The following is a 14321-nucleotide window of genomic DNA, read 5'->3' on the forward strand; positions in this document are numbered from 1 at the left end:
TTCTACCCCCACCCCCTCCCCCACACATCCAGATTTCTGTCCTTTTTTTACATCTTAGTTATTATGTATGTATTTATTTTATTTTGTATGTTTGTCTTCACCAGTGAGGTGAAGTTGAAATAACTGGGGGGTGGGGAGGAGGATGTGTTGTTGTTGCTTGGAAATGTGACGGTAGGCCAACCCTCACACACAACCAAACTGCACCCCCTCCCGACACCGAATACCTGCTGGCCTAGATGCTCAGTCTCTGCATCAGGTGACATGTCTTCACTCGCTTCGTTTTCAGTCGCCAGACCTTGTGCGCGTCGGTTTCCCTGTGACTGTCTCCGTTTATCCCAAACCGGAGACGGGAAAGCCTTGCACGATCACGCCTGTTACTTGTATGTTACATCCACAGGCCCCACTGCATCAGTAATCTGTCAGCTTGTATGACGAGCTTTTCTCGAGGGTTCATTATATTCTACACAGAGCAAGGATGACGAGCTTTTCACGAGGGTGCATTACACGGGAATCGGGGACGAGTGGGCGGGATGCTGGGTGGGTGTGGTGTGGTGTGGTGTGTATGGAGCGGACCACTTGAGCGAAATTGCTGATGGCTGGGGACTCCACGGGAAACCATACGTGTGCCAAGTGCTTGAGTCGGTCGTTCTGACACGGATGTGTTGACATTGAATAGGTTTAGTTAGGGAGAGAGAGGGGGTGGGGGGGGGGAGAGAGAGAGAAAGGAGGACAGAGTGAGAGTGGAGGAGTGAGAGTGGGGAGAGAGGGGGGTTGGAGAGAGGGGGTCATGTCAAGCGTGTATAGACGTTTTGAGATTTATCGTAGCCACCCCCTTCCTTTTTCACCCTCATTGTTAATCGGCGCCCATGTTTGTTTGCATTCTTACATCGCTCAGCCAGCTACCATCACTTTTCCCCGCTCCCACACGTCTAGGCGTGTCTGTCTCTCGTCTCTGTGTCCCAGGCTCACAATCTCTCTCTTTGCAATGCTTCCCACCCCACCCCTCTTTCTTTATGTCTCTTTCCCCCTCCCTCTCTATCTGTTTGTCTGTCTGTCTGTCTGTCTCTCTCTCTCTCTCTCTGTGTGTGTGTGTGTGTGTGTGTTATAGACACACACATCACAATAAGTGCGCTGACACAACACTCTCACGCACAGATACATACACACGTGCGCTCATCTGACCACAGAAACAGATCATACCCCTAAAGACGCGCCTCTGCCTTTTGGATAGTTTCCCGACTGAGAACGCTGATTGCGAGTAAAAAAAAATAAATAAATAAAAAACCTGGATAGTTCTCTCTGTCTCCCTCTCTCTCCCCCCCCCCCCCTCTCTCTCTCTCTCTCTCGTTGTAAAATTATGCTTCAGACTATTACCTTTGAAAGGAGCTGCATTTAGACAATTTTTAACAACATTCAGGATAAACTTTGCAGCTGAAGATGAAGAACATGTTGTCTGTGCTTGTCCTGTCCGAGATTAGTGACAGTTACCTGAACTACAGGTGTATACAGTCTCTATCACAATCGACGAATTGTGACTTGACGCATAAAAAAGGGAACGTATTAGTTTATCCCTTTTATGCAATGAAAACACGAAACAAATTATAGATGATTTAGGAACAGTGATGCTTTCTGACAGTGATGCTTTCTGTCGGCTGAGAAAACTTAAGATCTGCTTCTTTCGGAAAAAAATTACAGTTGTCTTGCACGCATGACTTGTTCACGTTTTCGTTTTCTTTTACATTTCAGTTTACACTGTTCTTTTTGTTTCTAGAGGGCGGAGGTTCATGGAATAAGTTTTGTGTCCATTGTTCTCTCTCTCTCTCTCCCTCCCTCCCTCCCTCCCTTCGCCCCCTCCAACCCCCATGTCCCACCATTCCTTTTCTGTGACTGGATTTTGTTGTACACATCAGGCTGCTTAGCATTACCTGTCGAACAAGTACAATGGAAAAGCCATAAAGGGGTGGTGGAGGTGAATAGTAGGGGTAGAGGGGAGGAACATAATCCTAAATGAAATAATACTCAATAATACTCAATCTTGGCAGAAAATTCGTCGACAAAGAAAATTATTTCACTGTACAGACAGCAGACTTGTTTCAAATTTACCCAGACCATGTTGTTGTTTTTTTGTTTTTTGTTTTTTAAAGAGTGGACCTTTAGTGGGCCTCTCCTGTCTCAGGTTTATTATTTTCTTAGAGAAAGGCGTGGTACTAGTAGTTCAACTGTATTGTGTGAGTCAAAATGAAATAATTGTATGCAGCCCTGTTGAGGTTAACATTACACATCCTCATCACTAACTTTTAGTCATCTTCGGTGTTTCCATTTTGGACATGGAAGAACGAATCTCGTTAAGTTAGGGCTTTCGAGAAGCGTCTCTAGCTCCGACCCTATTTACATTTCTACACACGTGAACTGAAAACGTGTACAGAATTTTCCTGTCAGTTTGAACACCGACTTTGTCTCAGCCCCTTTCCCTTAGAATTCAGACACACACGCCCCACGTCTGTCCACGGTCATGTCTTCAGCAGTCACGTTTCCGTCAACCAGTCCTTAAGATGAGAACACGCCTGAACATCAGTGTCTTCAAAAAGCCGTGGTTTTCAATGGCGTCATTAGTGTCAACGGTTGATTGGGTCTTCGGCGTGTGCTTGTGTCACGCTAAGGACAAAGGTCAGGTTGCGATTGCCGGTATATCCCTTTGGTCCAGCTATCGAGATGGGCGATTTGACACCGGTCATAAAATGCAGGTTTTACGGGACCAAGCGTGTCCAACTTGGCTGTATAGATAAGGACTCGGCCAAGTGACTGACTGTCACGGTTGCGACATCTGTTGTGACATTTATGACTACAAAACAGATGAACATGGGGCTGTAGGCATTTTAGGTTCCTTCTACAGATTTTGTATGGAAACTTGCTGATACGAGTTATTATGATTTAGAGTTCATATTAGGTTATTTACTTGTATAATTTTAAGATGGAAACGAGAAATATTAGACTTAATATTAGCTTTGGGAAAACTACATTTGATTTGCTTAAGACAAATGCTCAGCATCATAAAACAAATAGCACTCTATCATTTTTTGTCAGAATGATATCGGGTTCCTATTTTAAAAGAAAAATAAATAAATAATAAAAAAAACAACAACAACCAAGAACAACTTTGTTTCTTGGATATGTTTGAAGAGATTTTCTTTTCGATCGAGAAATTTTTTACTGTCTAAATAGCTTTAATTTTAGGCTCTGGCAGTATAAAAAAAAAGTTAATAAATCATCATCGAGAAAAAAAAAAGTGGTTTCAGCTCTTTGCCCCGTCACTAACTTTTCAACCCTGTACTTTCATTTCCCACCCCTACCTATCAGTCTACCGTTTTTCTAGAGCTGGAGGTTATGAACTGAAGACGTTGATTGTGAGGATGATGGGGGGCACATGGTCCTCCATTGGGACCTGTTGTGACTGCGAGGATCTCCTGGTGTGCACACTGTGCTGTCTGTCCGCGACTCCGCATGTGTCGGCTTTCTCCCATTGTGCTCGCCATGCAGCTCCACTCAGGTGGAACCAGTGACTCCACGGCGCCATCCGAATGCAATGGGAGACTTGAAAAGTTCCCCGTGTCTGAATCCCTTCCTGATGCCATCTTTTTCCCCCTCTTGTTGTGCCAGTGAAGTAAATAGTAACTGCCGCCTCAGTTTTTGCTGCAGGTATATGTTGTCGAAGGAGCGGAGCATTGCGATTGTTGTCTTTAGTTCTGAGGGTTTTAGTGGTAGGGACTTTTCTGCAGCGGAGTGACTGTTTGTCACGATATCCACATCACATCACGGTTCCTTTCCCATCCCACGACCTATTCCCCCATGCCCCCTATCCACGACCCTGCCACCCACCACCCCCACCTCCCACTGCCAAATGATAGGAGTTTCCTGGAGGTGGGGGATTTATGCGTTTAGTGGCATGTGGGGTTACTTAGTAAGGAAGGTTTGATTTCCCATTTTTTATTTATAGTAATCGGGTGTCGTCACTGGAGTATTCCACACTTACAAGATCGTTTACACACCGAGATGCTTCGCACGCATTGCCGCAGATACGATTAATCCACGCATGCGATCAGCTGTCCCACGTGTGTTGGTAATGGAGGTTGTGTGTGTAAAGAGGAGACGGGTGAAGAGGATGACAGACGGAGATGGGGAGGGCGTGTTGGATAACTGTTCACTGTCTGCAACCCCAGCAACCACCAAGGGACAAAGAATGCGGGTCCAACTCCTGCCCAAGACAGCATCCCTCTGCTCTTTCCCACCGCCCAATCCGTTTTTCTTTTAGCTGCTATGGTCTCAACTCGTGTGTTGACTTCGGTTTACCCCAAGATGTCACCCGGTTAGTGACATTCCAGTCGGTAAAGTGCAGGTCAGTTCATCAACCAGACAGCCATTGAGACAGAGACTCGGGCTCATGCTCGCCACGTGATGACAAGTTACGGTTGATTAACTCAGATAAAGCCCTTTGCCTGGACACTCGGGCAGGTCTCGGTACTGCCGCATCTACTACCAAGTCACCCCCATCCCTTTGTGTGAACAATGCCCGGTTGGTTGAAGGCGGGGCTTATCTTCGACTCGTTTCATTGGCTGGTTTCTGTCACATGACCATACACCTTATGACGCATGTGTGATGTTGTTGCTGGAAAAGTCCACCCAGCTTCCGTCACACACACAACTTCAGAAGCTGGCTTGTGCATCGTGGGAGAAGGTCAGTCTGTGCTGAGTTTGGTTCGAAGTCCCTTCTGTACAGTCTATGCAGTCTGCACATTAAACGGAAACAGTGACAACTATGCCTGCAGTGAGGCGAAGGCGAAAGGCACCTCGGGGTTTCCGTCGCCGAAAAGAAAGAGCTGTGTCATCTTTGCAAAAAACAGGTACTCTCTCTCTCTCTCTCTCTCTCTCTCTCTGTTCTTTGTCTGACTGTCTCTGATGTATTCGTTATCTCATCGGTTAGTAATGATATTTTACCACATCGCAGGAAGTTGTGGAATATTTGAAATGTTTTAACATACTGATGATTTATGTGTTCGCTCAATAATAGCCGTTCAGTGGTGATTTTCCCTCAGATCACAGATAACTCTCTCACAATTTCTCTCTCTCTCTCTCTCTCTCTCTCTCTCTCTCTCTGTCTCTCTCTGTCTGTCTGTCTGTCTTTCTCTCTCTGGCTCTCTCTCTGTCATTCTCTACCTTACTCTTCTTGTCCCATTCAATCCTTCTGGTCTCTCTCCCGTTTCTCAAACTTATTCTCTCTCTCGCTCGCTCTCTGTCTTTGTCTCTCTCTCTTTCCCTCCCACCTTCTTTGAATAGCGCTTGTTTCACACGAGGTTTCGTGAGACGGGAGTCTAACCAGTCCCTTTACTCGGTATGGATAGCAAACGAAAACAGTGATGGAAACGAGCCGTGACACGAAGGCACAAGCCTGTTGGCAAGATGGTGGCACCCACCCCGTCCCTAACAAAGGATTACTTCACTGCTTCTGTGGCTTCCTTGTCGATGCGGGACTCGCGAGAACTTGGGAGCCTCCGACGATGAACTACTCCCTTGGCCGATAAGCCCTTTGTTGGCTACTTGTAGCATGAAGCATCGCTTGGGTGGGTAGGGGTAAGTCTTCGCAATTAGCCGTTCATTGTTTAGGGGGAGACGTGTCGTTTGTCGTCCTGAAGGTTGGAGGTGGTTTGCTTCTAGGTGGAGTGTGAGCCGTGTAGCCGTCCTGCTTCATCAGTCAATGGACGGCCCCGCACAAAGTCTTGTGTTTGTATACTGCTTGAATAGAGCTGGTACTTGGGAGTGTTTGTGAGGGGGTTCTATTCTGCTGATTTGCTGGAGACAAAGGGATACAGTAGCTCATGTATAGTGGCAGTCAACTGAGCTCATTTGTAGAGAAAAACGGGAGAAGAGCGAAATAGGTGATTAGGATCGATGTTCAGAGAGAGGAGCAGAATAGCATAAATTCACGAACATGCAAGCAAATAACACGTGCGCGCGCGCACGTACACACAGACAATATGTGTGTGTGTGTGTGTGTGTACGGTAGAGAAAGGCGGTAGAGAGATGTGGGAGAGACAAGAATTCAAACTCAATGAAGTGGTCAACCGTGGTGGAAATCCGAGTGACGTCATGTAATGTTCTTTCTGGCTAGTTAGCCTGGCGTGTCGACAAGCCTTAGAGTAAACACAACTTAAATCCCTGTTCCTCTTTCATAGCAGTAGCTGTGACAACAGAGCTAAATAACTTTCCGCACTCTCCCCCCCCCCCCCCCGCCCTCCCCCCCTTCTCTCTCTCTCTCTCTGTCTGCCTGTCTCTCATCCTTTATTCCCTGATGAAGTAATTTTTCTTAGCTACAGTAGCTTCAGGTACTTAGCCGTGTCATCACTACTGGCGCCAGCCTGTCCAGTCGTGCGGTAGACCGCACCGTCGTGAGGCCTCAGACAGTTCAATACTGTCTAGTCAGTCAGTACAGAAGAAAAGGCTCCTTGCCTTATCAGCTGCCCGCCCACCCCCTGAGGGGTCCTCCGCGGGTGGCTGTAAGGGAACTTGACATGAACCCTGTGCGTGTTCATCAACAGACGGAAAAAGAACAGAGATGTTCCCAAGCAGAACACCGTCAATAAGTGATGTCGTTTCTCAGCAAGTGTCCTCGGGTGTGGTTGGGAGGGGACGTGTGTGTGGGGGAGGGGACGTGTGTGTGGGAGGGGACGTGTGTGTGGGGGAGGGGACGTGTGTGTGGGGGAGGGTGGGGTAAGACATAAAGAACTGAAATTCCCAGTGTTTCGGCAGGTAGTCTTTGTCTGGACGACTGGGGTGCCGTAGCTTAACACTTTGTAGACTGTAATAGGACAGTTGTCCTCTAAAGGGGCTGTGTAATAGGACAGTTGTCCCCTAAAGGGGCTGTTGGAAGGGGTTGGGGATGGAGAAAGGCGGGAACGAAAAAGAAACTTGCTCACTGTAAGGGGGCATCCAGTATCACCACTTCGCGTAATCTTTGATGTTCCGTTTACATGAATACGACATTGGCAGAATATTAATTGGAATTATTTATTGGTGGATTATGGTGTGAAACCTTCGGCGTTTTTAAACAGAGTTGAACGATCACGGCTTGCTTTGAATTACGGCCATCGACAGTATTTTATTTTTAATCGTGTCATACGGTCTTTGTATATCATCATAATCTTATTATCTTTTATCCGAGTAGACGACGTCCTTTGTTGGTTTAAACAAAACTTTATTCAGTAAACATGTTATGCATGTACACATACAGTCCTTCTTAGTTGAAATGTTCTGTGTTAAAAAAACAAACAAAAAACAACAACAAAAACAAAACCCACAGTTCATTTTCTTAAAAAGGTCGTAAGAGCTGTTCCTGTTGTCAGTGCAGTACCGGGTTATAGGAATGCTCATCAAATGCATTTCGTGCACAAAGAATGTCGATCAACGAAAACCTGATCAGGCAGAACAAACAAAACACAATGCTGACAGCCGACTGGGAAAGACAAGACTTGTGTTCCAATTGTGCAACCCAAACATTAACGGGGAGCAGTTTCCCTCCCTCCCACCCCACACTCCTGGCTCCCAGCTGAAAGAACTGCAGTGGGAATTCATGACGTGATCAGATAACAGTCGTCGCCTCCCAGCAATACAGCCGATGAAATCCACCCCATTCCTGTCTCCTGAAGCAGAGAGAACAAGATCGGACTGGTCGGAAGGATACCCATATTGATCGCCTGACGGACAAGAACAACATTAATTTTCCATGTCAGGCTTTCGTGCGGCTCTGCGGGAGACTGGTTCCAAGAGACGAGTCATTCTCTCTCCTTTGGTTCATGGAGACGTAGGAGGGATGGGGCGAAGGAATGAATTAGCTTTGTTGGTGGGATGAGGTGAAGAAAAAAAGATGTAAGTATATGCGTGTATCTTCACTGCGGGACATAGCAAAAATAAAACATTGTCATAATGAAATGAATACATATATGAATGACAAACGTTTAAAAATAGAGTTATCTTACATCGGATTTCCCGTCTCACTCGGCCGACTGTTTCCCTTGTATAATCCTTAATTCATTGTAGAAACACGCATCATCTGCATGTATAGTTTTCTTTTGTCATCCTCTGCTGTGTTCCCGGTGGCTCTCCAGCTACCCGCTTTTCCCACCCATCTTCAGCGTCTCCCTTTTTGTCCCGTGTCCATCCGCCCCCCTTCTTATCTGCATCTACCCGGTTTTGCCGACAGCCAGCCAGTCTCCCGAACATCTTAACCTTTCTTTACTCATACTTGAGCCACCTTTATGGAGGAAAGTATTAAATTTCAGCCCTCGTTTCCGGCCTTCTCCAAAGCCCCACAGAACAGAGCGTCAGTCTCTGGATACAGAACACCCCTCCCCTTAGTTTTACCCCCCAGGAAAAAGACTCCCACACTACCACTCTTCTTATGTCAGGGCAAGGTTTCCTGTTCGTTTATCTTCGCCACCCCCTCACCCTCTTCTTCCCCCACCAGATCAGCGTGCACATGTAGTCACTCTGAATAACTCAAAACCAGTGGGGTGGGAGCGCATACATTAATCGATGTATTTGTAATTGACATCCTTATTTTCACATGGTTTTTCAGTGTTTGTTGATTTCACAGACGGCAGCTCGCTGGTAATTTCCAACTCACCCCATCCCCATAGAATAGACCAGGTAGAATCACGTCTGCATACTACGTGGCTTTTGTATCGTGGCGTGGTTCATACAGAATAACGCCTCCCCCTTTCTTCGTTCAGTAACACCCACTCCCATCTGGACTCATCAACCCCCGTCTCAGTATTTCTGCAACTTTATGCACGAGGATACATCCACGTAGACCCGCACTGGTGTTTTCGATGAAGCATCAAAGATTTACACCAGGGGGGTAATAAACTGGAGGAGGGCCGCTTTTAGTGGTGAGTGTGGAGAGCCAAGAGGGAAAGGCGAACAGATTTATTATCAGCAGTCGCAATAAGAGGCAAGGCGGGTAGGGGTACCAGGACGCCCGTTAGGTGTCATCCCCAAGCTGCGCTCGATCAGTCGCACTCTGGCTAACCCCCCTGCCCCCACCTCCCCAACCCCCCGCCCCTTCCACCCCTTCTACCCCGACCTAGCGTACCCGTTAGGAGCTCACGCGCGGGTCGGACTCGCAGGCACCTGATTTGGTTTGCTAAATAGAGTTTTACAGTTGTAGCTTGAACACGTAGTCACGAACAGGTGCTTGAAAAACGATTTCGGGCGTTTGAAGACGCATACCTTCAGATACTTCAAATCAAACTGGTTCAGTTCATGTAATTACAATACAGGAAGAGACGTAAAAATTTCTGGGTCTACTTTCGTCCCATTATTGTTTATCCGTAATACTGGTTCTTACCTGTGCAACAGTATTTTAACACGAAGTGGATCATCATTGTCGAATTGTGTTTACAATTTGTCTCATTGACATATATCGATATCTTAAAATCGGGTTAGATATTCTTTTTTCACGTCCTGTCACCAGAGTTCGAGAACTAAAGATTTTACAGTTTGTTTTTGAACTGCTACAGTCGCACACGCACGCGTACGCGCGCGCGCGCACACACACACACACACACACACACACACACTGTAAATCTGTCGGAGGAGAAAGGAGACGCGAATTCCTTGTGGTATCAAATTGTAAGTTGAGTGAGAAGCTTTCTCAGAGAATCGAACTCACAACAGTGTGCATTGTGCAAGTCCTTCGCTTCCCCGACGGAACGCGTCGACCTCGTATTTAAAAAGTAAAACTGACGTGTGTTGTATGTATTCTGTCCACATCAACCGAGCACAGGCATGTAAGCGACACCCGTGCACTAAATGCAGATCAGGACGCTGTGCTGTTTGGCGTTGACTCGCCCTTTTCTTTGACATTCGACTTTATGAGAAGTGCTGTATAGAAAAGAAGAAAGGGACGGAGAAAAAGTTGGGTGTGGAGGCTTGCACGAGGGGAGTGAGCCCGAGGAAAAGGGGTAGAGAGAGAGAGAGGGGGGGGGGGGGTCCGGGGAGGGGGAGGAATGGGAAGGGGGTGTTAGGTGAAGAGGGGTAGGGAGGAGGGCAAAAAAGCGCACCGGGTTGTTTGGTCAAGTCTTATTTACCTGGCGTTTCAAGCACCTGCAGTCATCCTAAGGAGATGCGAGAATGTATTTATTGCGTGGAGGCCGGCGAGGCAGGCAAATATCGGCCCCAGCCCACCCGTTCAATACATCTTGGATAGAAGGAGCAGTACACAGGGAACGGCATAGCTCGGTCGCACGGGACAGCCCGCTACAACCCTTGGCAGAGCTCGTGCAGGTGCCGGGCAAGTCTGGACGGCTCATCGAGTCCTGCAGCTTGGGGGCAGGGGCAAGGGGAGGGATACCTGCAGTGTTGCCCCCCGATGACGGGGATACCTGCCGCGTTGGTAAGATCCTGATTTACCCCACACCTCACGGAGGCGGACGGTGTGTGGGGGGAAGGAGTTTTATAGGCAGCTTGGGGAGGATTACAGGGCACATGCCTGCATCGATACACACAGGCAGTATCGGGTTGCTTGTTTATACCTGTTGTCGCCTCCCAACAACTCACTCACCCTCACCCGTTTCTATCTTTTTCTTTTTCTTTTTTTTAATCCCAGAAAGAATCTCTCGCTCGCTTTCTCGTTCATTTTCCCAGGATTAAAAAAGAAGGGAAAAAAACACTTCATTATGCGGAGCTGCTTTCGAACGCGGCAGGGAACAGTTGAACTCTCTTGCACAAAAAGTATTGTTCGAAGGAAGTAGGAAAAGATGAATTATTCACTTCCTCTCAGGCCGGGAGCTCCCTCCCTCCTCCCTTCCCGTTCCCCTCATCGCCTCTCTGTATGCGTAGGTACACAGAAACGAATCAAAAGGAGTTTGCATGCACGTGAATGCATGAGCAAACAAGAACTGAAGCACGTTTACGCCTGCATGCGCATAGATACAAGCGCATACGCAAACAACGCGCGCGCACCAACACACACACACACACACACACACACACACGCACGCACGTGCATCGAGTATGTATATGCGCCACTATACACACGAATGCGTGCGAGTGTTCATGCACACGCGTACATTTTCGCGCGCGCGCGCGCGCACACACACACACACACACACACACACACACACACACACACCTTCCACCACAGGAAAAGGTAAGGGAGCTGAAGCGCTGTTGCCACGGGTGAAGCGCCACGTTGTACCCAGACCCGACGGGACAGGTGGAAGACAAAAGGGGTCTAGTCGGGTAAGGGTTTGGTGAGTCGGCTGAGAACCGTTAGCACACCCGAGATGTTTATCAGACCCGACGAGTGGGGTGGAAGCGATGGGTGAGGGAGAGATGTTTGACCACTTTGTGTTTCACCTTTCAATTTATTACCTTGTCTTTGGGGATACTTCATGTACGCGAGGTCCTATGACGTCAGCAGCTTGGCAGGTTATTGGACTGGAGGCAGAGGAGGGACAGAAAAGGGGGACAGAGGGGAAGGAGTTATAGAGGGGAAGGAGAGGGAGAGGTGATAGGAGGGAAGGGTGAGGTAGAGAAGGAACTGATTTACAATCGTACAAACGATTCTCTTCGTGCCTCCTTCTCTTATCCCACACTCACTCCACACCTCCCCATCCCTTCCCCCCAAAAATGTATATGTCGATTAAAAACAGTAACATTTTGTTTGATGCAACACGTACATGATTATTGTGATAAAAGTATTGATGATAATAATTACTGGCTAAATAATTACATAAATAACCGACATATATATGCTGCTGCTGTATTATTACTATCGTATAACCTGTGCGTTAAAAAGAGTATGTGAAAATCAAATGTACAATCAGTATTTTCCTCTTCCATCTTTGTCTGGATATTATGGGCCATACCGTTTTCTGTCCCACATCTGAACACAAGTATGAAGCTTTAAAAAATACATATGAGTAGTTGATACGTGTAAATGCAACAACTGCTGTGGATGCCACTCTTGTTTCAACACACCGCTGTTTGTAATAAACCACATCTTAGAACCCTTCAGAACACCACACATACATCCTACACACGGCCTTGCCCTCATCCACCTGTAACCAGGTTGCCATGGAGCCGCCAATAAAACAGATAGCGAGGGACTTGGGAAACGTCCATCTTGGAGGCACAGTCTCCCACGTTTTTCTCTCCTCGTGGTCCCCCCTAGCTTACTACCTCCGGGTACTCGTGATTTAAAGGGTGGTTGCTATGTTGACCCACACTTGTCTTGAGGATCCGTGCGAGGTCCTGAAAACTTGGGATCAAACGCGCTCTGGTCTGCACGACTGATAACGGGCTCGTCAAGGACAGCGTTGGGGACGCACACGCACCGTCCCTCCCCAACCCCCGCCCCCACGCCTCCTCTCCCCCCCCCCCCCCCCCCCCCCCCCCAGCCCCGCCCTCCCCAAGTCCCGCTTCCATCCTCTTCAGCTCACCGTTCGCACGTGCACGCATGCGGTTTGCCCTGCTCACACAACACACACACACACACACACACAACACACAGACACCCCAGTGCGTGCCTTCGGACTGTCTTTTTTTTTGTTTGGTTTGTTTGTTTGTCTAGATTGCATGTTAGTTTGAACCGCAACATGCGACATGTTTAATCCATAGTTTAGTGTAAATAGATAAATGCAAATGTTAATGGCCTGGTGTCTTAAAATGAAGACACTGCCAGAGGCAGATCATCACATAAACATCAATTTGGAAAAAAAAAAAAATGATCAAACGTGGTCAGCCACACACGATACAGATACTTATGGGTATGACCCTCTCTCTCTCGCTCACTCCCGTTCTCTCTCTCTCTCTCTCTCTTTCTCTCTCTCCACACACACACACACACACATATATATATATATATATAGAGAGAGAGAGAGAGAGGGGGGGGAGATAGAGAGTGTGTTAAAGTACTGAGTTTTGTCTGTTGTTGAAATTTGAAGTCACGAGTAGTATAAGAGTTTGGCTTATTTTCCATCTAAAAAAAAAACGAGAAAATTTATAATCATTTTCTGCAAACAATTACACATGCGTAGAAAAAGCAACGATGATGCGGCTAAGCTGCAGCGCGAAACGTTATCCCCAGATACTAAACATAATTTCATATAGAGGCTGCTACAAGAAAGGAGTACAATATGCTGAAAGATGTTGAGACATGTTGTCAGCTACTGTTCCAGCCTTGCTTTGATTCTGTATTCGAAAGTAAAGTAAAATAAAGTAAAGCTTCGTAGGGTGACAGGCCAGTTTGGCCAGTGTTCATGTAACACAGGACACCTTTTTTTCTAAGATAAAAAAGCCCACAATATATGACCCAAACCCACCAATTTCTACCCCCAGCTCTGCATTTTCCGCCAGGGGGTTGGGAGCATGGGTCTAATCACTGTTTGTTCGATCACTCGATATTGGTGGTTTTCCGACCTGCAAACCCCAGCCTGGCGCGCTGACAGGTCCCGCAGATTGTTTCTCAAGGGTCCAGCCCATCAGAAGCGTGATGGCTGCCCAGATTAAGGGGCCGGGTAGGGGGGGGGGGTGGAAAAACGAGTCTCAGGGTCGGGAGGGGTAGGAGTGCGGTGGGAGGGAAGGGGGGAGGAAGGGGGTGGGGACTTGCCAGCGTGTTTGCGGCGGTGGTAGGTAGGTTCCCCCCAGAGCCCGAGATGGGGTGGTATCAGAGTTGCCATGGCGCTGTTGGCACAGGTCCAAAGTCGCCCTCGTCAGGCCTGGGCCATTTTTGATGAGTCCCCGTCACACGGGCCCATGGGTTTTAAGGAGTCTGTTGTGCCAGCTGACAAAGCCGCTGTAATAGGAGTTTACAGCGACAGGCAAGAGCACCCAGAATGGAAGAGGAGAGTAGGAGGGGATGGGGTGGGGTGCAGGTGGCTTTGAAGGGGTGGCGTGAAGACACGCATGCAGGATGCAACTTGCACAGTGGGAGGGGAGGGGGGTACTCGGCCTGATCCCGTCTAGCATTATTTACTGCTTACTGCGTCTTATTGCACCATGCAGGTCCTCTGTGTGTGTGTGTGGAAAATGTGACAGACATATTCTAACTAGGATTCTGCCATGGCAGAGGGCAGATGGGTTTTTTTGTTTTATTTGTGTGTGTGTGTGTGTGTGTGTGTGTGTGTGTGTGTGTGTGTGTGTGTGGTACAGATGTGATAAAATTTACATTCAGTAATCAGCAAAAGCTCATGATGGTCTACTCAATCGATTTATTATAGATAAAAATAATTTTGCAGGTGAATCTTACACGCTGCAAAGCACATGCG

General features: G+C 47.6%; 1 protein-coding gene across 5 annotated transcripts in view; it reads left to right on the forward strand.

The window, feature by feature from the left end:
* The window catches only part of LOC143300745 (ras-responsive element-binding protein 1-like), a 78090-nt gene that overhangs the window by 1389 nt on the left and 62380 nt on the right, over window positions 1–14321 (forward strand). Inside the window, exon 1 of one of the 5 annotated variants that reach the window (XM_076614647.1) lies at window positions 4796–4898. The exons of the other annotated variants lie outside the window; for them this stretch is intronic. Within the exon in view, the coding sequence (XP_076470762.1) occupies window positions 4814–4898 (85 nt within the window). The 5' untranslated portion in view covers window positions 4796–4813. Of the gene's footprint in view, window positions 1–4795; window positions 4899–14321 lie in introns of those variants that run through there. 5 annotated transcript variants of the gene reach the window in all.

This window comes from Babylonia areolata, chromosome 26 (assembly GCF_041734735.1).
Source record: "Babylonia areolata isolate BAREFJ2019XMU chromosome 26, ASM4173473v1, whole genome shotgun sequence".
NCBI classification, from domain to species: Eukaryota; Metazoa; Mollusca; class Gastropoda; order Neogastropoda; family Buccinidae; genus Babylonia; species Babylonia areolata.